The 23,589-nt window shown below is 38.2% G+C and overlaps 2 protein-coding genes and 1 long non-coding RNA gene across 3 annotated transcripts in view; 2 read left to right on the forward strand and 1 right to left on the reverse strand.

Moving 5' to 3' along the window:
• Positions 1-14,019, reverse strand: part of mrc1b (mannose receptor, C type 1b) — a 42,336-nt gene extending 28,317 nt beyond the window's left edge. The window contains exons 1-7 of the mRNA XM_057857086.1: positions 13,807-14,019; positions 11,426-11,788; positions 9,510-9,680; positions 9,271-9,426; positions 5,562-5,672; positions 5,331-5,468; positions 1,281-1,457 (exon numbers count right to left, since the gene is read on the reverse strand). Coding sequence (XP_057713069.1) covers positions 1,281-1,457; positions 5,331-5,468; positions 5,562-5,672; positions 9,271-9,426; positions 9,510-9,680; positions 11,426-11,788; positions 13,807-13,912 — 1,222 coding nt within the window. The 5' untranslated portion in view covers positions 13,913-14,019. The remainder of the gene's footprint in view (positions 1-1,280; positions 1,458-5,330; positions 5,469-5,561; positions 5,673-9,270; positions 9,427-9,509; positions 9,681-11,425; positions 11,789-13,806) is intronic.
• Positions 1-23,589, forward strand: part of si:ch211-106h4.4 (MAM and LDL-receptor class A domain-containing protein 1) — a 132,606-nt gene that overhangs the window by 19,512 nt on the left and 89,505 nt on the right. The window lies entirely within an intron of this gene.
• Positions 3,666-14,792, forward strand: LOC130929695 (uncharacterized). The gene is made up of 3 exons (XR_009066941.1): positions 3,666-3,907; positions 11,401-11,540; positions 11,667-14,792. It is a non-coding gene; the product is annotated as an uncharacterized LOC130929695 (long non-coding RNA).

Below are 23,589 nucleotides of genomic sequence, written 5' to 3' on the forward strand. Positions count from 1 at the left end.
ACGGTGCTCGACGCCCAATCCATTTATACTGGGAACTAGTGCTGCAACGATTAATCGATAAACTCGAGTAGTCGATCAGAAAGAAATATTCGTATTAAATTTTATTGTTTCGAGTATTCGTTAATTAAAGTGCCGTTGTAGTAGTGTATTTTGAAAGTGTTTGCATTTAGTTTTATTGATTAGAGTGGATACACTGCCCTCTGGTCTGCCTCTTTTCACATGGCTGAATCCAACTGTTCCCTGTTAAGACCAACTTAATTTTTTTTTGAGCTAATGTTTTTAATGCATTCGTAATTTTGTGTATAGATATATTTAGCCATTTTTTTGTGGGAATATGTGTTTGAACCTTTTGTTAAGAGCATTGTAAAAAAAAAAAAAAACATTAGCATATTATAGCATTTAAGCTAGCAGACTTTTGCTATGTAAGTTAGCTAATTGTTCTTTTGTACATATATCCTCATTTAAAAAAAAAAAATCATACCGTTTGAGGCTCAGCTCAGGTATTTTAATTTTTCATGTTCCTTATCTGATTACTCGATTATTCGAACTAACTAGTTCTTCGATTAATCGATTACTAAAATAATCGATAGCTGCAGCCCTACTGGGAACGTTCGTTCATTCAAAACAAGAGCATTCACAGTTATTTGGTCCGATTTTCTGGGCATTTACAGGTCACTTTCTGTTCATTTTAGGGCATTTACAGGTCATTTTGAGTCAATGCCTATTCATTTGAGTGATTCCCAGGTCACTTCCTGTTCTGTAACTCAAAATAAATAGGAAGCGACCCATAAAATACCCCAAAATCAACAGGAAGTGACTGAAAATCAACAGGTAAATGACCTTAAAGTGCCCAAAATTACCTCATTGCCTGCCGTTGGCTGCCACTGACGGCCGTAGACGTCCAAAACATTTGAAGTGGGAGGGATGTTCATTCGCTGCCAGACACCCAGTTCAAATGGATTGGACGTCTACAAGTGATAAACTCATTCCAATTCACAGCAGAAACTCGTTTTTCTGTTTATTAGTTGTCTGTGAATTATCCAAGAATGATTTCCTGACCAATGTATCAATAATCGTTGTATCGCTTTATCGTCAGATCATCGTTATCGTGAGCTTTGTATCGCAAATCGTATCGAATCGTACCAAGAGGTTCCCACTCCTAGTCGTGAATGGATATAATGTCTAGACGGCGAATATAAGACGACCCCCTCTTTTTCAGTCTTATTTCAACGCAACAGTCTTTAATTCGGGCCAATACGGTAATTGTTGTGTTTGCCCACCATATCCCAGTTGAGAGATGATGAAGCTGTGGTCCTCAATGTTGCGCATGCTCACAAGGTCCCCGAGCTCCTTGTGACAATCCTTCATTGCATCGGACCATGTTCTGGGTGTGCGAAGGAGGTGGAAGCAGTGGCCATTGTATGGAATCCACGGGCTTGAACAGAATCCTTGCTCAACTAAGGACAGCAAAGGAAAATATATATTGTTTAATGACGACATTACAACAACACAGACACCTTGACATACAAATTTGTTTATTAAGCGTTGCTATATCCCTCATCAATACTCTCATTGCAAACATTTAAGGGAATTCCACTATTTTTAATTTGGCATTTCTAGGGGAGCTAGTTTGCGGGCGAAAAGGGGGTGTGGTCGGGCGAGGTGACGGTCAAACATAAAGGCAAGACGGAGCTGTAATATAGTGTTTAAATAGTGTTTAAATGTTAAAATATAGCCCCCTCTCTGGTCGCACCTGGGCATTTAGGGGTCCAATTTGTAGGTGTAAAGGTGCCGTGGTTGGGCAAGGCGAAAGTCAAACAGAAAGGTAAGATGATGCGCAGAGCTGGAATGTAATGTTTAAGTGTTAAAATGCAGTGGTACCTTGACATACGATCGCTTCGACACACAATCTTTTCGACATCCTATGTATGTAAAATTTAGTAACTCGCCATTTGTTTCTACATTCGACGACATGCTAGAAATACGACAATTTCTGACAGCGCCACAGTTTCTTTGTTTTCCCGCAAGACAGACGCACAGGCATTTTTTTTTGCGAGAGAAATCAACATGGCTTCCAAGAAGGTTAGTGCCCGTGGTGAAAAAAGGTAACGCTTACCATTGAAATGAAGATGGAAATGATAGAAAATATGAGCATGGTGTGCGCATCTGTGAACTGGCTCGACAATATGGCTGTATAATGTCTATGATCTCGGCGGACCTCCGCCAACCTCCTTTTGCCAGTCTTTATACAGTTGTGGTCAAAAGTTTACATACACATACATAATGTCATGGCTCTCTTGAGTTTCCAGTTATTTCTACAACTCTGATTTTTCTCTGATAGAGTGATTGGAACAGATACTTCTTTGTCACAAAAAACATTCATGAAGTTTGGTTCTTTTATGACTTTATTATGGGTGAACAGAAAAAGTGATCAAATCTGCTGGGTCAAAAATATACATACAGCAGCGCTAATATTTGGTAACATGTCCCTTGGCCATTTTCACTTCAATTAGGCGCTTTTGGTAGCCATCCACAAGCTTCTGGCAAGCTTCTGGTTGAATCTTTGACCACTCCTCTTGACAGAATTGGTGCAGTTCAGTTAAATTTAATGGCTTTCTGACATGGACTTGTTTCTTCAGCATTGTCCACAAGTTATCAATGGGGTTTTGGGAAGGCCATTCGAAAACCTTAATTCTAGCCTGATTTAGCCATTCCATTACCACTTTTGATGTGTGTTTGGGGTCATTGTCCTGTTGGAACACCCAATTGCACCCAAGACCCAATCTTCGGGCTGATGATGTTAGGTTATCTTGAACAATTTGAGGGTAATCCTCCTTCTTCATTATCCCATTTACTCTATGTAAAGCACCAGTTCCATTGGCAGCAAAACAGCCCCACAGCATAATACTACCACCACCGTGCTTGACGGTAGGCATGGTGTACTTGGGGTTAAAGGCCTCACCATTTCTCCTCCAAACATATTGCTGGGCATTGTGGCCAAACAGCTCGATTTTTGTTTCGTCTGACCACAGAACTTTCCTCCAGAAGGTCTTATCTTTATCCATGTGATCAGCAGCAAACTTCAGTCGAGCCTTAAGGTGCCGCTGTTGGAGCAAGGGCTTCCTTCTTGCACGGCAGCTTCTCAGTCCATGGAGATGCGAAACACGCTTGACTGTGGACACTGACACCTGTGTTCCAGCAGCTTCTAATTCTTGGCAGATCTGCTTTTTGGTGATTCTCCGTTGAATCTTCACCCTCCTGACCAATTTTCTCTCAGCAGCAGGTGATAGCTTGCATTTTCTTCCTGATCATGGCAGTGAGAAAACAGTGCCATGCACTTTATACTTACAAACAATTGTTTGCACTGTTGCTCTTGGGACCCGCAGCTGCTTTGAAATGGCTCCAAGTGACTTTCCTGACTTGTTCAAGTCAATGATTGTTCAAGTGAATAATCACTCACAAGAAATTGCTAATTTGTGTTGCTGTATGTATATTTTTGACCCAGCAGATTTGATCACTTTTTCTGTTAACCCAAAATAAAGTCATAAAAGAACCAAACTTCATGAATGTTTTTTGTGACAAAGAAGAATCTGTTCCAATCACTCTATCGGAGAAAAATCAGAGACGTAGAAATAACTAGAAACTCAAGAGAGCCATGACATTATGTTCTCCACAAGTGTATGTAAACTTTTGACCACAACTGTAAGTTAAGGTGACAATTATTATTGTGGTAACATCGCCAAAGAAATCGCCAGCTTCGTCAGGTTTTTAATCATTTATTTCAGAACTTGTGCAACACAACACGCTGACTGTCCGCCGCAGTTGACGCCAACAACAACATTGAAGGAGAAAGTAAAATCTCTACCGCATCTATCTCACTGTCACGTCAGCCACGGGGTGTGTTCAGGTACAGCATGCGAAACACATCTGCCACATTAGGACCCGATTCCTTACATTATTACATTAGGAATTATTATACTGTATTACTATTCAGATTTTTATTTATTATTTATTTGTTTTGCTATGTGTAATTGCCATTTGTTATAGTACCAGCAGTATTTATTAAGGATTTATTGTCGGTTTTTGGGCTGTGGAGCAAATAGCGTACCACACGAATGCTATTTTTAGACTGTGACGTCACATCGTAAAGCGGAAGTAAAGTGGAAGTGGTACGTTATTGACGTGCCCTCACATAGAATCAATGTTATTTCTGCTACTTTTCTCCGGTAATCTTTCAAAAACGAACTTGCCGATCACACATTGCTTTTTTGGAACTTGGCAAAACGGCTCTAGACATAGCGACATATGAAGGATGTTTTCTATATACATTTCTCTGAACCAAAAACTCGGAGGAAAAAATGGGAAGCATCAATCAACTTGCGTGGACGTTTCATGCCAGCTGGGTGAAGCTATTGACATTTCATACGCAGTAAACATTTTGTTGGGTTGGCATGCTCCTTCAGAGGACAAAGAGTTAAGCCATTTTGATATTTTTAACTTATTTTTTAGTGTGGTGGTGTGCCGTGCTGCTTCTGTCTGACAATGAATGACCTGAAAAGAATTAAATTGTATCTGACTGCCACCGTTATATTTTCTGTTGTAAAAAAAAAAAATTAGTCAGAGGGAAGTGTAAATAAATGATAGAATTAAGATTTGTTATTAATGGAAAAATTAGTGTTCGTTGGCTTTCAACGAGTAGCATTTGCGGTCGCTACACAAAAAAAGCAATGTAAATTGCCCAAAAGAACGGTCAGAGACGTAAGACATCCAGAGGATATAATATATAAGATAGACAGGGCATGTAGTGGTAAAGGATAGATTATTGAAACAGGAGAATGTCATTGTCAGTCGCGTAAGAAAAAGGTGTCGATAAAAACACCTAATGCTATGCTTAGGTCGGCTCGTTTTTTTCAGCACTCGACACTCAAGCCATCTCTTTAACTGAACATTTTTATATTCTTCCACATCTTTACCAGTGAATTTGGCACCAGGAACATCATTTTCGGACAGAATTGGTTGGTTTAGCTCTGTAAATATCTCCTTCGTACACGATTTCCATTCATTTTCTATTGGGGACAAATAGTAGCATGTCCCCCCTTAGCAACATTAGCTAACGTCATGAATATTAATAAACTGAAGTGACGTGTAGCGTGCGGTACGCCATTAATGGAATTATGATTTATTCTTAGAGGAAAAATCCTGCTCGACATATGTCTGATGTATAATATATGTTCCTATTATAATTTGTACATAATCAAGTTGGGTGCATTACTTTTTGAATACCCCTGTAATTTCGATAATGCAAAGATAAAAAAAGATTGGTGGTTTACATTGAGGAGGAACAGGCGGCGCTCCGGGTTTGTAGCAGATATAGCCGAACTTCTTTGAGCAGGGAAGGTTTTCCCACCTGTGCTGGCCAGCCGAGTCGAGATATGCACAATTGTGGCCTGGATTGTTAAGTGGGAACCCTAAAAAAAGGAGTAGCATCGTTGTTGTTACTATTAGAAAGTTCACATGGCGTGCAAAAGCTTATAAATGAATTTAACTGAACAAATACTTACCACTATTCCATCTCAGATATCGCATTGGCTGGCTGTCCGTCCACTGCCAGCCATGTTCGGGATTAAGGACCAGTCCGATCCAAAGCTTGTTCTTCACATTTCCTAATAGTGCTGTGTGTGGATAAAAGATGTACACATAGAAAAGGGAACAATGAAAAGATTGTTCCTCTATTTTCTAAGTTGTTCCTCATTTTTATTGCTTGATCACAAGGTCGCCCAGAATTACAAGAACTTTTCAGGATCAAAACAACAAACTAATCTGTAGATGAGTAATTGAGTATTATTGTAGTTTGACTAGATTGCTCATTCATACTGTATGATGCTGGGTGGTTCCTATCACAAATGTTTTAATGAAATGAATAAAAATTATATATTTGCGATGACACTTAAAAAAGTGTTTTATAACTTAATTTGCAACTGTTACAATTTTTGTTTAACCTGGCAGCATTGCATTAGTCTGCCAGCATCTACAGAAGTAATGACGTACTTTGTAATCTTTCCATTAATTTAGGTTTTGAGGTTAGTTTATTTTGTACCTTATAAAATTAAAAACCTAAACTGTTACCTCTTGGTCATGCCTATTTTTAGAGACCTTTTTTATAAAGGTGACCGTTTGAGTTATGTATTGTATGTCACACCGTGTTTTTAAGTGCAAGTGCTCTTATTGATTTATTATATTTATTTTCTATTTATTATCATTTATTTATTTGTTAATTCATAATAATATATATACTAAAATAATCGATAGCTGCAGCCCTAGTCACTTTTAAATGGATGATAAAGATGCGGACTGGACATAGATAGAGTCAGTGACATAATTTGTAAGGTGACACTTAATGATATCTGTCATAAGCATTCATTAATGTTCATGATTATGACGGGTCTTATGTAGGGCTGCAGCTATCGAATATTTTACTAGTCGATTAATCGATGGACTAGATAGTCCGAATAATCGAGTAATCGGATAAGGAACATGAAAAATTAAAATACCCGAGCTGAGCCTAAAACGGTATTAAAAAAAAAAAGAGGATCTATGTCCAACAAAAGAGCAATTGGCTAACTTACACAGAAAAAGCTTGAATGCTATAAAATGCTAAAGTTTACAATGCTCTTAACAAATGGTTCAGACACATATTCCCACAAAAAAACGGTTAAATATACCTATAAACTAAATCATGAATGCATTAAAAAACATTAGCTCAAACAAAAACTTGGCTAATGTTGGTCTTAACAGGGAGCAGCTCGTGTCAGCCATGAGAAATGAGTTATATTCATTGTTGCCACCCTAATCAATAAAACTACATGCAAACACTTTCAAAATAAACCAACACAACGCCACTTTAATTAAACGAATACTCGAAGCAACAAAATTTAATTCGAATATTTTTTTTCTAATCGAATACTCCAGTTAATCGATTAATTGTTGCAGCACTAGTCTTATGACAGCCTTATGAAAGCACTGTCAAAGTGTTACATCGTAACTTTTTATTTTTTTTAATTCAAATTGAGTTCAATAACGTCGCACCAAATACTGTATATATATATATATATATATATATATATATATATATATATATATATATATTATACATGTTTATACAGTGCCTTGCAAAAGTATTCGGCCCCCTTGAATCTTGCAACCTTTCGCCACATTTCAGGCTTCAAACATAAAGATATGAAATTTAATTTTTTTGTCAAGAATCAACAACAAGTGGGACACAATCGTGAAGTGGAACAACATTTATTGGATAATTTAAACTTTTTTAACAAATAAAAAACTGAAAAGTGGGGCGTGCAATATTATTCGGCCCCCTTGCGTTAATACTTTGTAGCGCCACCTTTTGCTCCAATTACAGCTGCAAGTCGCTTGGGGTATGTTTCTATCAGTTTTGCACATCGAGAGACTGACATTCTTGCCCATTCTTCCTTGCAAAACAGCTCGAGCTCAGTGAGGTTGGATGGAGAGTGTTTGTGAACAGCAGTCTTCAGCTCTTTCCACAGATTCTCGATTGGATTCAGGTCTGGACTTTGACTTGGCCATTCTAACACCTGGATATGTTTATTTTTTAACCATTCCATTGTAGATTTGGCTTTATGTTTTGGATCATTGTCCTGTTGGAAGATAAATCTCCGTCCCAGTCTCAGGTCTTGTGCAGATACCAACAGGTTTTCTTCCAGAATGTTCCTGTATTTGGCTGCATCCATCTTCCCGTCAATTTTAACCATCTTCCCTGTCCCTGCTGAAGAAAAGTAGGCCCAAACCATGTTGCTGCCACCACCATGTTTGACAGTGGGGATGGTGTGTTCAGGGTGATGAGCTGTGTTGCTTTTACGCCAAACATATCGTTTTGCATTGTGGCCAAAAAGTTCAATTTTGGTTTCATCCGACCAGAGCACCTTCTTCCACATGTTTGGTGTGTCTCCCAGGTGGCTTGTGGCAAACTTTAAACGAGACTTTTTATGGATATCTTTGAGAAATGGCTTTCTTCTTGCCACTCTTCCATAAAGGCCAGATTTGTGCAGTGTATGACTGATTGTTGTCCTATGGACAGACTCTCCCACCTCAGCTGAAGCTCTCTGCAGTTCATCCAGAGTGATCATGGGCCTCTTGGCTGCATCTCTGATCAGTTTTCTCCTTGTTTGAGAAGAAAGTTTGGAAGGACGGCCGGGTCTTGGTAGATTTGCAGTGGTCTGATGCTCCTTCCATTTCAATATGATGGCTTGCACAGTGCTTCTTGAGATGTTTAAAGCTTGGGAAATCTTTTTGTATCCAAATCCGGCTTTAAACTTCTCCACAACAGTATCTCGGACCTGCCTGGTGTGTTCCTTGGTTTTCATAATGCTCTCTGCACTTTAAACAGAACCCTGAGACTATCACAGAGCAGGTGCATTTATACGGAGACTTGATTACACACAGGTGGATTCTATTTATCATCATCGGTCATTTAGGACAACATTGGATCATTCAGAGATCCTCACTGAACTTCTGGAGTGAGTTTGCTGCACTGAAAGTAAAGGGGCCGAATAATATTGCACGCCCCACTTTTCAGTTTTTTATTTGTTAAAAAAGTTTAAATCATCCAATAAATGTTGTTCCACTTCACGATTGTGTCCCACTTGTTGTTGATTCTTGACAAAAAAATTAAATTTCATATCTTTATGTTTGAAGCCTGAAATGTGACGAAAGGTTGCAAGATTCAAGGGGGCCGAATACTTTTGCAAGGCACTGTATATACATACATGCATACAATGGGATTTATTAATAATATTTTTAGTATTTGTTCATTGATATTCTATGCCACAAAGTGGAGCAACGCCCCTCCAATCGGGGTCTTTTGACACCCTTTCTTTATTGTTCCCATGCAGTAAAAGCAAGCGAGGTAATAACATTTGAACATTTTTTACATATGAAAAAAAAACAAAAACAAAACCCCAAGCACACACACAGAGCAACAGACATACCCATCTAAACAAAAGAAAAAACCCAATTCCCCACAGCACGTCTTCCAAAAATATATGTTAATTATTTAAAAATAAATAAATAAAAGGCCACTGAATAAAGAAAAATAATGCAGGCAGACTTTAAAAATCCACACAAAGAATACAATCTGTGCTTCTGACATGCGACAAAAAAAAGATTTCCAAGCATTGTCATAGACTTACGCTGATCCACAAAGTGTCAGTCTAATTTTACATATGGGGTTCTTACCTGAGATGAACGCTTGCTCATTGGGATCAGTAATACTGACTAGGGAGGCCCCCTGCTGTTTACAGCTCTCATCAGCCTGCGCCCAAGTCAGGACAGACTGAAAATTCAGCTGATAATAAGAGCCTGTGATGTGGTTCTTCTTCCAATATTCTGTGGCTGCACATTGACACAGAATCAAACAGAAATACTTTGTACTCCCAAGTGAAAACATAACATGTTGTACTGTACGTTCAACTCACAGGTTGTTGGGCAATATCCCCACTGTTCGTGTTCATATTTGGTTTCAATGGCACACCAGGGGCGCTTAATGGAGGAGTCGAACGGTGTGCAATCTCCAAACCACCGATCTTTGTACAGAAAGGGAAACATGCACGGCCTTCCATATGCGTTTCCGTCAATGGAGTATAATACTGAAATGAGAAGACAAGATTGGGAAAAGAATGAATAAATACACTGACTCACTTCTGCAAAGTTTGTAAGATTGTCATTTGAAATATATGCATTAGTCAGCAGAGGAAACGAGACATGCATGCGGTGGATAACGTACTGCATGTGTGCACTCACTAGGCCCTTTTCGAGCATTTGATGTTATCATTCAAGGTTTTATTTATTTATTCTCTAGACTCAAGTATAACTTACATGGAAGTGTTATAAAAGCACAAATTGTATGTAATAGTGAAATTTACTATTCAATTTTTTCTTAAATGATAGTTGAATGTATAACTTCCCGCAGTGTACACACAAACAAGCACATTTTTTTTTTTTAATTTTCGTAACTAAAACCTGTAAACTAATTTTTTAAACATGTGCAGTGTTTCTTCATAGAACACATTATTATAGGAAAAAAATAAAAAGATGTAATGAATTTAAAATAAAGCCAGCAAATGATGCTTTAATTTTTTTCATATTCTAACTTTATTTAACATTTTTTCAATATTAAAAGGGGTTAAATAAATAAAAGTTATCACAGCAAACATTAGAAATTGTTTTATCCATTTTTCTACATTTTGAAAATACTTTCCATATTTTTTATATATTATTTTGCTTTAAAATGCATCAAATTAAAATAATATTGAGCTACATGACAGGTAAAAGTAGAGGACAAAAGTAATTGATGATGATGATGTGTTCAAAAGGTTTTTGGGGATCTATTTTTCTTATATTTATATCATCAAAATATATTTATGATAGATTAGGTGTTGGTTTTTAAAACAGGTAAAATCTAAAAAATGATCACGTATGACAGAAAAAAGAAAATAAACATTTTTTTCCCCCACAGATTTTTCTTTAGAAATGTTTTCTTTATATTTTTCCCCTTAAACTTTAAAACACGTCAAACCCCCCAAATGTTTTTAAATCAAATACAATTTATATGAAAAATAACAAACACTGTAATGATAGCCATTTGTTGTTACTTTTTTTGTAGATTTAAAATGCATTTAAAGGGTTTAACAAAAGCATTGCAAAACGAAGAACTGTGTAACAAGAAATTTTATCCTAAAATTTTTAACATTTTGAAAAAAATGTCCTGCTTCATTAATTTCAACACAGGTCATATTTTAACCCCTTCAGACCTAAGCATGGCGCTGAAGGACATGACGCGTTCGCGTCTCTAAACCAATAAATACACTGAATTTAGTTGCTATCGCCACTTCTGGGAAATGATTGGTTGAAAAGTTACCCATCGAAATCAAATCATGAGGTTTGACACGGCCTGGTTACTATTTTTGGCTCTTTGCAAATGCCTGACCAAACGCAACTTCAAGAAGGATAACATAAAGTGCTCATTTCTCATTAAAACCACATTAACATTAACACAAAAAATAACCATTAAATGCATGAAATATCCCCGACCCAAAAAATTGCACTTTGTTCTGGTGTTTGAGTAGAGTAAAAATCTAAAAAAAAAAAAAAAAAATTGGCCAGCAGAAAAAATGCAAGTCCGAAGGTGTTAAACACATTGACAAAAGAATTAGCCAGCAAAAGATGCCTGCATAAATTCAAACAAAAAAATGCAATCTATATTTTTCTTCTTTAAAACAAGGCATTTGACCCCGAACAACATAACAGGAGGCTTAGAGGTATGCGTGAGTGCTTTTGACTGAACAATTTGATCATGTTCCTCAACAGTAATCCACTGCTGAGCAGACTGTACCTCTGTGGGTTCTTGAACAGGGGCCATTGCCCGTCCCCATGATGGTAAAGCTGTTGCCTGGTCCTGTCGTTCTGGAAAGCGCCATGCCTCCTTCTGACTTAAGCTCAATAAAGAGGTCTGTCTTTTGGTTTTTCAGCCTCAGCAGTGTCCCGTTCACGCACTCCCACTTCTGCAGGTAGCTCTTGTCATCGCAGTCATACAGGTTGACCTCACTGCCTATGCTTCTGCCCTGGGCCCCTAGGCACTTTTTGGTGGAGGTTACAAAGATGCGATCATCGCTCGTCCAGCGAACTTCCAGGCAGCGGGATGACCTTTTTATCACGCACGAGTTCATAGCTCTGTTGTAGAGTGAAAATGGAGAATCTGTGCAGGGAAGCGAAACAACCATCACATGTGTGCACTTCCTGCAGACACTTCAACAAAGCCTGAACTGTCCAAAATCATGAAGCCGATGATGCAGGTTCTTTAAGTAATAGATAGATCTAGATTTTTTTGGGATGGTGCTGGTTCACCATAATTATAAACAATAAACTAATATATTTGTAAAATTGAAAAACATGCATTTTATAAGCAAAAAGAAACTAATCTTGTCATTTGTGACAGGTGATGCAATTTGTAAAATGACATTTTTAGAAATACAGGTTATGATTAGATTACAAAAAAACATTTTTTTTTTTTTGCTTTTGTTTTACTTTATGAAACTAAAGCCTAAATAATAAAGTGGCTCTTGTAACAGTACTGTTGTTCCTGAATATTTAACACTTAAAGCTATACGCAAACATAGTAAGATCTTTTTAATGTAGTACATGGCGGAAAACACTCAGGTGACTTGAAGTTCTTCTCTGACACTTTGCCAATTTAGCCAACTTTCAAAGTTGTTTGATATGCATGTGTGATACATCATTGGAAAGCTTAAAATCTCATCTCAATCTCAAATTTTCTAGGGGAAGAACATTTCTGAACAGGAGGGCATTTAAAAAAAAAATAAAAAAAATTAAACAGCAAAACCCTATCTGGAGGTGAGATGCCATGACTTTAATGAGATATTATCGCGTATTTACCTTTTTTCGATCCAAAAACTCCATGTTGCATGTATCACTGAGTGTCAAGACACAGCTGTGAATGGCCACAGCTGGATTTTTGGGAGATTTTATGGGTGAAACACGGTAATATAACAAGGGTCGCGATGCAGAAATCGCAGACATCAAGGAGTGGTTGAGATTTTCTTTTTCATGTATTTACCTTTTTAAACTTTTTTCCAATTTTTCTTTGTTTGGATCGATTATTTATCATCTAACATATTGGAAAAATGCGACAGAAACAAAAAAAATACAATTAAGCGGTAGTTATGAGGCAAATATCCGTGATGTAATTTGTTTAAAAGTTTAAAATATGCGAGTGAATATTTTTTGAATCATTTTTTTGTTTTTCCAACGAAATATTAGACATCAAATAAGGATTCTAAGCTAAAAATGACAGACATTTTGAATAATAAATATAATTAATTAGCTTTGTTTTATGGCTGGGTTGAAACAAAAGCGGTTGCGCGAAGTCTGTAAACAGGGTTTTCAGGGTAAAACGGGCAAATAACAATAAACTAGGCCTGCACAATATATCGTTTGAACAGCGCCATCGCAATATGTGCACGCGCAATTGTCCAATCGCAGAACGTGCAATAGGTTTTTTTTTTTGTTTTAAGACATAAAGCCTGTTTTGCTTCATAAAAGCAGCAAGTGTGCAGAGACGTCGCCTCCTGGATCTGTTTTACATACATCAATCTTCATAATTCACAGATGAAGCCCCTTACCCTGGAGTAAACTGTACTATATGAATACAGTGTGAGCCTGGTGAGTCAAGCAGTCTTCCCAAACAAATCTATTCAAGTCATCTGGTGAAAATTGTACTAATTTTAATATGCGATATATATCGCAAAATATCGCAAACCCCTAAAAAGTTGCAATGTAAGTTTTTTCCAATATTGTTCAGCCCTACAATAAACAAACAAATAAAATTAAAAATGGTTCGGGGGCTTAATGCGCCATGAATCTGTTAAGGCAGCATAAAGACATGGTTCTATCAAACACAATAGTTGTTTTGGCTCAAAATACAGCAATTTCTTTTAAAGACGAGTGCAAGAGTAGAAACTGCTTTTTCAGTCTTGTCTGTGTTTTCCGCCATATAGATATTCATACTTATTATTGACAATAATTGTCCCCTTGAAAACATATGAATGAATAAGAAGTGTCATAATTAAACCTATTCCAGAATTACATCAACTCATGCATAATTGATTGAAAATAAATGTAACATTCATAGTAAGCCACTATAGTGCACCAGCAACAAAGAATTGTCCACATAAAGAGAAGAAATTAATACTGTACCGTCCAATTTCACAGATAAACATATTGAGACGAGGAGCGCAAAGACAGCAAACGTTATCCAAGCGTTCGACATTCTTCCAACAAGAGGTGGACGTGGCCCTTGCATTGCAAGCAGGGGACTTGTGAGTGTGACCCTAAGAAAGGAAGACTTCTTAACACTTTTTTTTCTTAGCCTGGCTTCATTGAGAAAGTGGCCTCATTCACTTCCTGTCCTAGAGAGAGAGAGGTTGGGACAAATGATGTGCAAGACATTTATGCTAAACGTGACACAGTCACAATTTTTTGCAGCGATCCATCCCCCTAGTCATTGATTTTTTTTTTTAAGTCCGTTTGTGTAACGTTTGAAGACAGTTTCACATAAGTGCAACATAGTTTTTTTTCAGTTGTTCTTTGTTCTGGTTTGTATGTTGTGAACAGAGTCACGCGAAAACTAGACCGCTAATGATCGCAGAGCCAAGGAAATACACATTTTGGAGAAAGATGCTAATTTTACGAAGCAGTTAAGCTTTGATAGAAAGAGGCTGCAGCACATCTCAAAGCCAGTCTACATAGGGGTGACACTTGACAGGTCTCTCACCTACAAGGAACACATCACAAAGACAAAAGCCAAAGTGGCATCAAGGAACAGCATTCTCAGGAAGCTAACCGGCACAAATTAGAGTGGTGATGACAAGACAATACATACAACAGCGTTGGCTTTATGCTTCTCTGCAGCGGAGTATGCATCACCTGTCTGGTGTAGATCAGCCCATGCCACCATGTTTGATGCAGCACTAAACTTGGCTTGCCGTGCTGTCACTGGCTGCTTGAAGCCTACAAAGGTTGATGACTTATACCTACTTAGTGGGATTGCTCCACCAAGCATCCGGAGGACAGTTGCATCCCAAAAGGAAAAACTGAGACAAGAAACTGACACCCGCCACCAACTCTACAATCATGAGCCAACAGTAAAAAGGCTAAAGTCAAGGCACAGCTTCCTGCACTCTGTAAAGGCCCCAGACATACAGTGGAGCAAATAAGTATTTAGTCAACCACTAATTGTGCAAGTTCTCCCACTTGAAAATATTAGAGAGGCCTGTAATTGTCAACATGGGTAAACCTCAACCATGAGAGACAGAATGTGGGGAAGAAAAAAAACACAGAAAATCACATTGTTGGATTTTTAAAGAAGTTATTTGCAAATCATGGTGGAAAATAAGTATTTGCTAAATGCCAAAAGTTCATCTCAATACTTTGTTATGTACCCTTTGTTGGCAATAACAGAGGCCAAATGTTTTCTGTAACTCTTCACAAGCTTTTCACACACTGTTGCTGGTATTTTGGCCCATTCCTCCATGCAGATCTCCTCTAGAGCAGTAAGGTTTTGGGGCTGTCATTGGGCAACACGGACTTTCAACTCGCTCCACAGATTTTCTATGGGGTTGAGATCTCGAGACTGGCTAGGCAACTCCAGGACCTTAAAATGCTTCTTACGAAGCCACTCCTTTGTTGCCCTGGCTGTGTGTTTGGGATCATTGTCAGCCTGAAGGACCCAGCCACGTCTCATCTTCAATGCCCTTGCTGATGGAAGGAGATTTTCACTCAAAATCTCTCGATACATGGCCCCATTCATTCTTTCCTTTACACAAATCAGTCGTCCTGGTCCCTTTGCAGAAAAACAGCCCCAAAGCATGATGTTTCCACCCCGATGCTTCACAGTGGGTATGGTGTTCTTCGGATGCAATTCAGTATTCTTTCTCCTCCAAACACGAGAACCTGTGTTTCTACCAAAAAGTTCTATTTCGGTTTCATCCGACCATAACACATTCTCCCAGTCCTCTTCTGGATCATCCAAATGCTCTCTAGCGAACCGCACACGGGCCTGGACGTGTACTGGCTTCAGTAGGGGGACACGTCTGGCAGTGCAGGATTTGAGTCCCTGGTGGCACATTGTATTACTGATAATAGCCTTTGTTACTGTGGTCCCAGCTCTCTGTAGGTCATTCACTAGGTCCCCCCATGTGGTTCTGGGATTTTTGCTCACCCTTCTTATCATTATGACGCCACGGCGTGAGATCTTGCATGGAGCCCCAGATCGAGGGAGATTATCAGTGGTCTTGTATGTCCTCCATTTTCTAATAATTTCTCCCACAGTTGATTTCTTTACACCATGCGTTTTACCTATTGCAGATTCAGTCTTCCCAGCCTGGTGCAGGTCTACAATTTTGTCTCTGGTGTCCTTCGACAGCTCTTTGGTCTTGGCCATAGTGGAGTTTGGAGTGTGGCTGACTGAGATTGTGGACAGGTGTCTTTTATACCGATGAGTTAAAACAGGTGCCATTAATACAGGTAACGAGTGGAGCCTCGTTAGACCTCGTTAGAAGAGGTTAGACCTCTTTGACAGCCAGAAATCTTGCTTGTTTGTAGGTGACCAAATACTTATTTTCCACTGTAATTTGGAAATAAATTCTTTAAAAATCAAGCAATGTGATTTTTTTTTTTTTTCCTCATTCTGCCTCTCATTGTTGAGGTTTACCCATGTTGACAATTACAGGCCACTCTAATCTTTTCAAGTAGGAGAACTTGCACAATTGGTGGTTGACTAAATACTTATTTGCCCCACTGTATGTCTCTTTCCAATGCTAAATCTGAATAAATACATTGAACACACGCACACAGACACACACACACACACAAAAAAAAAACGGGGGGAGGGTAGGCGCGCTACTCCGCTGCGTGTTCTGGTCTCCATTAACCGTGAAAAACGAGGGATGACTGTGGTTATTGCAAGTCAACAAAAGTCTTCTCAAACAGAGCTATTCAAGTTATCTGTTGAATACTCATCCAGTTTTAATTTTGCAATGTATTTCACAATATATTGCAAACCCCACAAAAGTCATAATGTCTGTTTTTTCCAATATCATTCAGCCCTACATTCAGTAGCCTGAATGAGGTTACCGGAAATTTTCAACCTTTCTAATCCACTCAAAAAACATTCACTCATTTTGGCACAAATAATGACTCGGGATTTAGTGTGCGAGTATGCGTACTGCAATTTCTGCAATGATCCTGACTTTCCTAATAGGATTATTCGGAGTTGCTCTGTTTATTTTTATTGGGCAATGCTGTGGTTATGTTACATAACTGGCGGTGAAAAGAAAAAAAAAAAGATTGCATTAAATGTCACAACTGCACTGCATTGTATTCCAAGCATATCTTGAGCTGTTTTTTTTGTATGGTAAATGATTTCCCATTGAACTTGTGCATCAGAGTCCCTTTTTTCTTGGAACTGAAACTTCTTATGGATGAATTCAGCTGACTTCCTGTTGGACATCTCCCATATGAATGCTTCATCGGATACTGATTCAGCACAGTTAAATCACCTATTTACTTTAGTTGGTAATAAACGAATTCACGTTGTGCAATGTATAAAACAGTTGTCAGCATTGCTTTCGAAAACAGGGCGGGTTAAAAGATTGTCAGGTGTTTTACTCCACACTCTGTTCCTGGAATTGCAGCGTTCTCGTTCACAGAGGGAGGCCATCCTACCTCTATCATAGATCCGATACCGTTTCTAAATTAAGTGTTGGTAAAGTTTCCACAGAACACAGTCAAGGATTTAAAAAATAATAATAAATAAAGTTTCCAAATCTGGGTTTTATTTTAGCAGTTGAACTGTGAAGGGAGTTTATAATCTTATAATCAGGATGTTTGCTGCTCTCAGTCCTTGTCACTTGCTAAGATATAAGTCTTATAAAACGCACATTTTATTGCTTTATTGCTGATAAGGGGAACACGTTATGTATGTACAGAGTAGCATCACAATATCCTGTTTTGGGTCATTCATAAGTTGACGTACTGAAACATCCTTCATAGCATTTTTCTATTTTCACTTCCTTTTTCTGGAGTCTATTGCACGTTGCTGAAATGTGACTATTTATTCTAGAAGCTTGTATGAAAAGGGCTTGGCAGACAGCAATTTTCACTTTTAGGCGTTATCTCTGATCACTTTGATTCGCGTTCTGAAATACGTGACCTGAGGAGCACTGCAAACCTTTGATCGGAATCGTTGCTGGCAAAGGTGCTAACCTTACACCTGTGATTGGCGACTGCTATCTGTTTTGTTAAAGGGAAACGACCAGTTATGCTTTCGGCAAAAAACCCATTTGGCTGTAAATTTTTGCTTGTACAGGGTGACCCAAAAAAAGAGTTGTCCGATAATGTCTTTTTAACCGATAACTGATATCCCGATATTGTCTAACTCCAAAGATCTGATACAAACATCAAACCGACACCGATGTATGTGGTCGTGGATTTAACATATTATGGCTAATTGAATTGTGACGCTCCACTGGATGCTTTACTAATAATAAATGTAACAACTTCAAGGTTTTTCAAACAAGCATTCTATGAAAAATAAGAGAACAACTTCAATTGAAGTTATGGAAAAAGTATTTATTGTTGAAATCAAAGTAGTGCAAACATCGTTTTCATTGGATCACGTGCAAATGCATGTGCCAATAAGGCACTTATTCTGTCCTCAATGTGTGTGTGAGTACACAAATCAACAGACAGCGAACAAATCAGGATCTAAAGTGAAGTCAGACGCTGGAGTAAAGTTGAATTGGCTTTACTGTGGTCACCTTTCTCTTGACAAGAGCACTGATACTTTTTTGTAAAACTGAAAACAACAAAACTTGTCAATATTATGAAAAAAAATCACAACATAAAACAAAGTATATGCCACGTGTCTATTTGAATAGCCTCTAGTAGTAAAGCTTGCAAAAAATGAAATAATTTACCCACAATTTACCACAAATGCAAACAAAATGAAATATACACTATAATATAATATCTCCAATGTACTACACAATGCTCAAGAATATAAAACAAAGCAAGAATATAATTTACAAGCAATGCTTGTATAAGGCACAAACAACGTGGTGAGATAGCAAGAACTGCTATGGTACAGTGGCTGCAGACGTTAGCTCGTCCATTTAGCTCTCACTATTCGCAATGCGCTCACGTCGACATATGATTACGTCAGCAGAAAGTGCTGGAACTTTTCAAAGCTAATTACAGCTGAGGGCCAGCTGGGGGCGAAAAAAATACCAGAAACACAGGCAGGCAATAAGTGGACATGACAGCACTGCCATATGCATTTTGGCCCAAAACCGATCATTAAAAACCAATGTTGATATTATCCGAAATCATTTTAAAATGCTTTTATCAGCCGATATTATCTTCTGTCCGATAATATAGGACAACTCTAATTTCATTCATAGTAATTGAAATGTTCATTTAAGGGGGAAAAAATCGGGAATTTTCATTAAAAAATTAAGCAATTTAAATGGTGTCTCCCTGCATGAATGCATTCTTGACCAATGTGGAAAAAACAGGAATTTTTGCATATTGGAAGACATGAACAAGTGGTAGCACTGCGAGGCAGTGACCTTGAGCAAGTAAACAATCTGCCATTTTAGTAAACACGGTGAATTCAGGATGACATTCACAGTATCCCAGCTCAGGTGAGGAATCAATGAGGAATCTCAATTGTAGATTTCAAGAATGCATTCGCACAGGAGGATGCCGTTTAAAGAACATCATTTTTAAAAAATGAAAATTCCATCATTGTTTCTTAAATGGCATGTTTTAAGGTTTATATTACTATACAATCACTATACTATCCAACTACTATTTTTCATGCAAATGAGCCATAGTTCACAGTATCACTGTCTTAACTTAATGACCAGGGAGCAGTATTACTGTACTTTGCGGTTGTGATTAGGGGAACAATTTCTTCAAGCCCAGAATGTGAAGGAAAAAATGAGCGCCTATCAAGACAGTAAATGCGTGAATTGTATTTACACTTGTGGAAGCAGCATAATCACAAACACTGCGGTTCACACTTGTCAATAGATGTAGGGCTACAGCTATCGAATATTTTAGTTATTGAGTATTCTACTGAAGATTCCATTGAGTAATCGGATAAAACATTTTTTTTTTTTTTTGGGTAAAGAGCAATTATAAATATGCATGACACAACAATAAATTTCCCCTATATTGAACTATTCAATGTCTTTTAGATGTACATTGTTGAAAACAGCTAACAATTGCATCTCAGATGTGACTAGTAAAAAAATAAAAAAAAATAAAAAAAAAATCACTGCTTTCACTCAAAAAACTTAAGATCTTACAAAAAAAAAAAAAAAATCTTATTTCTTACCTAAAAATGTCATTACGCTTGATAACACACATCACTGAAAAGTTGTCCAAGAATTGTCCATTTGTGTCAAGCTATTTTTAAGTTTGAGTTAAAAATTGTTTAAGTTTAAGTCTAAATTTTAAGTCTGTATAGGATTTTGAGTTTTTGCAGAGTTCAAAATAAATGTATGATACCTGCTGTATTGGAGCACATTAGGCACCAGTGCTACTTGGTGTTTCATCTATCAGTGACTACCAAGCTAAAATTGACAGTTAGCTTAGTGATTTTTGTATTTTACAGTCATCACTCTACAGTGCTGTCTTTTTACAGATTAAATAAAGCCTGTATGAAAGACATGTTAGCCACGCATCAACTGTAGTCATAGTTAATAGAAACCTAGCCCTCCGCAGGGCTGACTTTACGTTAACAAGGTACAATAATGTTAATCTTATTAATTAGCGCTACGTTAACTTCATTCTACCTTGTCCCGAATACCGCTCCTCCGCTCTTGGAGTAAACGGGGTGCTTTCGGTGGAGTGAGGGCTAGGCGGGTGGGTCGCCCGGATTTCGGGGGCGGTCATCAGTCGCAGGGTCCAGCCGGCGGTGCGGAAGTGTCGGCGGGGCCCCAGTAGCCTGGGCCGGGCGGGGGTAGGGTTATGCAAGTGCTGTCATACAGTGAATACATGAAACAGTGTTCGCCGGGGTCTCCAGCTAGAAATGCCTTTCTCTTCACTTTCATCGGCACCTCTATATTCATGTGTAGTTGAAATCAAATATATCCGCCACCTTTCTACTCTTCCTGTACACATGTCAGTGCGTTGTGCTGCATTAAAAGTAGTTCTGGAAAAACGTCATGCTTAGAGCTGGCAAAATTAAACGATTCCTCGAGGTGGAAAACATTTTTAAAGTCAAGTTACTCGAATTATTTGAGTAATCGTTTCCGCTCTAAATAGGTGCATGCATCCAACATGTCAGCAAACACCTCGTTTTCATCAACTCTTAAAAGATAAAGAGAGCTAAATTAAACACTTGGATATGTTCTTTATGCTACAGTTCAAGTTAAGCTTTTAAGGGCCATAAAGATGAGGGACAGAACCATAACGTCATTCATTCATTATTCTTCAGATGGACTTTATGCTCAAGATTGCAATTATGGACTCACTGCTCTCATGGCAAGCTTGTCATAATAAAAACTTAGCTCGAGCCAACACATGCAGAAACTGTTCACCTGAGCATTAGCCGGGCACTGGATAACGGTGGTGTAAATGCCTTGCTGTCACTTTGGACTAAACTCAGTGTCACATTTCTTTACACAATGAGGGAATTGCTTGCACTACTCGCAGGTAAGACACTGGTGTTAACCTACAGCAGAGGGCTAATTAGACTGTATTATATCTTGGGTTGTCAAGCTTGTTTTTTCAAAAAAATGTATCGATTTTTGTTTTTTTGAAAGAATAACTCTTCATCCTAGGTTTTGTTATTTTTAAACTCTTATAGGGTGTGTGTCCCTGCTCTACAGTATCAGATAATGATCAATTTTCAAAGTTAGGGTGCGTTCACACTTGTGCATTTGTTCCAAAACAAATCTTAAGATCGAGTCATTTGGACATACTGAATGTGAACACAGCAACCACAGTCGAACAAAACAAGCTGAAAGAGCCTGAATGAGTCTTTGCTTGTTTCCATTCGTGCTCTGCTGCAGCGTTTATAGCAGGGGTGTCCAAACTTTTTGCAAAGGCGGCCAGATTTGGTGTGGTAAAAATGTGGGGGGCCGACCCTGGCTGACGTCCTTTACGTAGAATAATATATTTAAGCAAATTTAAGTAGCCCATTTTGTGTGTCACATTTGCTTTATTATTATTTTTTTATTAATAATTTCAACAATCTCGCAACTAGCCTTTGTGGCCTTCTGTTTCGACTCTCGGGCTCTTGCAAAATACTGCTGCTGTGAAATTGAACTAGCATCAAGTTGCTTCAATTTTTCGCTGCGTATCTTCCCTGTAATCTGGTCGTACATGTCAGCATGTCTCGTTTGGTAATATCGCCTCACATTTTGAACTCTTTAAAAACAGCGACTGTCTCTTCGCAAATGAGGCAGACACAGTTGTTGCGTATTTTAGCAAAGAAAAAGTCCAATTTCCACCTATCCTTGAAGCGTCAGCCGTCGCAGTCAACTTTTTTTGTTCATTGTTGCTAATTTAGAAAATTGGAAGTAAAGGGTCACACGGGGTAATGTTGCTTAGAGTGCTGCTGCCTTTTAGTGGGTAAATGAAAGCAGCATTTAGTGTGTAAGCTACTTCATATGCTGGTAGCTGTACTGCTGACCAATTTATTAAGTGTGTGCGGGCAGGACGTTGTTGATTTTATGACAGAGGCTGGGGGCCGGGTGAAATTTGACCACGGGACCTGACTTTGGACTAGGCATGGGCCGGTATGAGATTTTCACGGTACGATAACCGTGAGCAAAAATACCGTGGTTTCACGGTATCACGGTATTGCAACAAAAAATAACAAATATTATATAAAATTAAAATAAATAGAACCTAGACTATACCCACAGCCACAGCTCAAGTTGCTCAATATTAGAGTAAGAACAAAATAATTGCTATAAAAAGTAAAAACACTTCTAAATAAAATAAAAAATATATACTGTATGACTTTTTTTTGAGGGGGGAAGCTCAAGTGAAGTTTCGCCATTTTCAGCCACTGTGTCAACTCTAGTCTACATGATGCCATGCCTTTGTGTTAAAAAGAACAAAGAATTCATAAGTTAGTAAGTTAGTTAAAAATGTATGAGTTAGTTTTATAAATTAGTTAAAATGTAAATATTGTTGAGGAAAGGTTTCATCTAAAAAAAAAAAAAGTGAGGAGTGAGGAGTGAGACCTCCTCTCTCAATTAGCGATCTTTGACGCGATTCTTTTTCTTTCATTCAAGCTTTTCTCTCACTCAGCGGCTGTGAGACATAAAAGAAGCTGCTCTCCCAGTTTAGCCTAGGCTAACATTTGTAAGTTTTAGTTAGTTTGTATATTGAATTTGAAAGGAAAATGTGTGTTTTGTTTTTGGCGAACTTTTTAATGGTGCTACTGCTATCCTGTTGAACCTAATCACACGTGGAAAAATACAATTGTACAACGTTTTAAATGTATTTATTTATATATTTCACCACGATTTGAGAGCTCAATAAATTGAAGAAAAGTACGCCTTGTGTTTGGAGGATTTGTTTTTCGGTTTGCTGGCTGTTTAGTGACACTCACGGCAACAAACGGGAAGGGGTGAGCGGTGCCGCACCAAGCCACTTCGGCTGCATTTTGGCACATGAAAAATAGCGAATACCGTACTAAGGTATGACGGAAAATTTTAGTGGTTTTGAAACCGCGACGTTTTCACACCACGGTAAACCGTGAAACCGGTAACAGGCACATGTCTACTTTGGACATGTCTGGTTTATAGTGAGAAAGGAACTGAAGCAGAAAGCGACACAAGTCAATCCTAAATGTGGTTCAACCTCCGAGAGAGACAGTTAAAATGATAGCAATAACATAATGAAGCTTACTTTATGCCGCATAGGTGGCATGCAAATTGTATACACATCAGATGT

The sequence above is a fragment of the Corythoichthys intestinalis genome, chromosome 14, assembly GCF_030265065.1.
Source record: "Corythoichthys intestinalis isolate RoL2023-P3 chromosome 14, ASM3026506v1, whole genome shotgun sequence".
NCBI lineage: Eukaryota > Metazoa > Chordata > Actinopteri > Syngnathiformes > Syngnathidae > Corythoichthys > Corythoichthys intestinalis.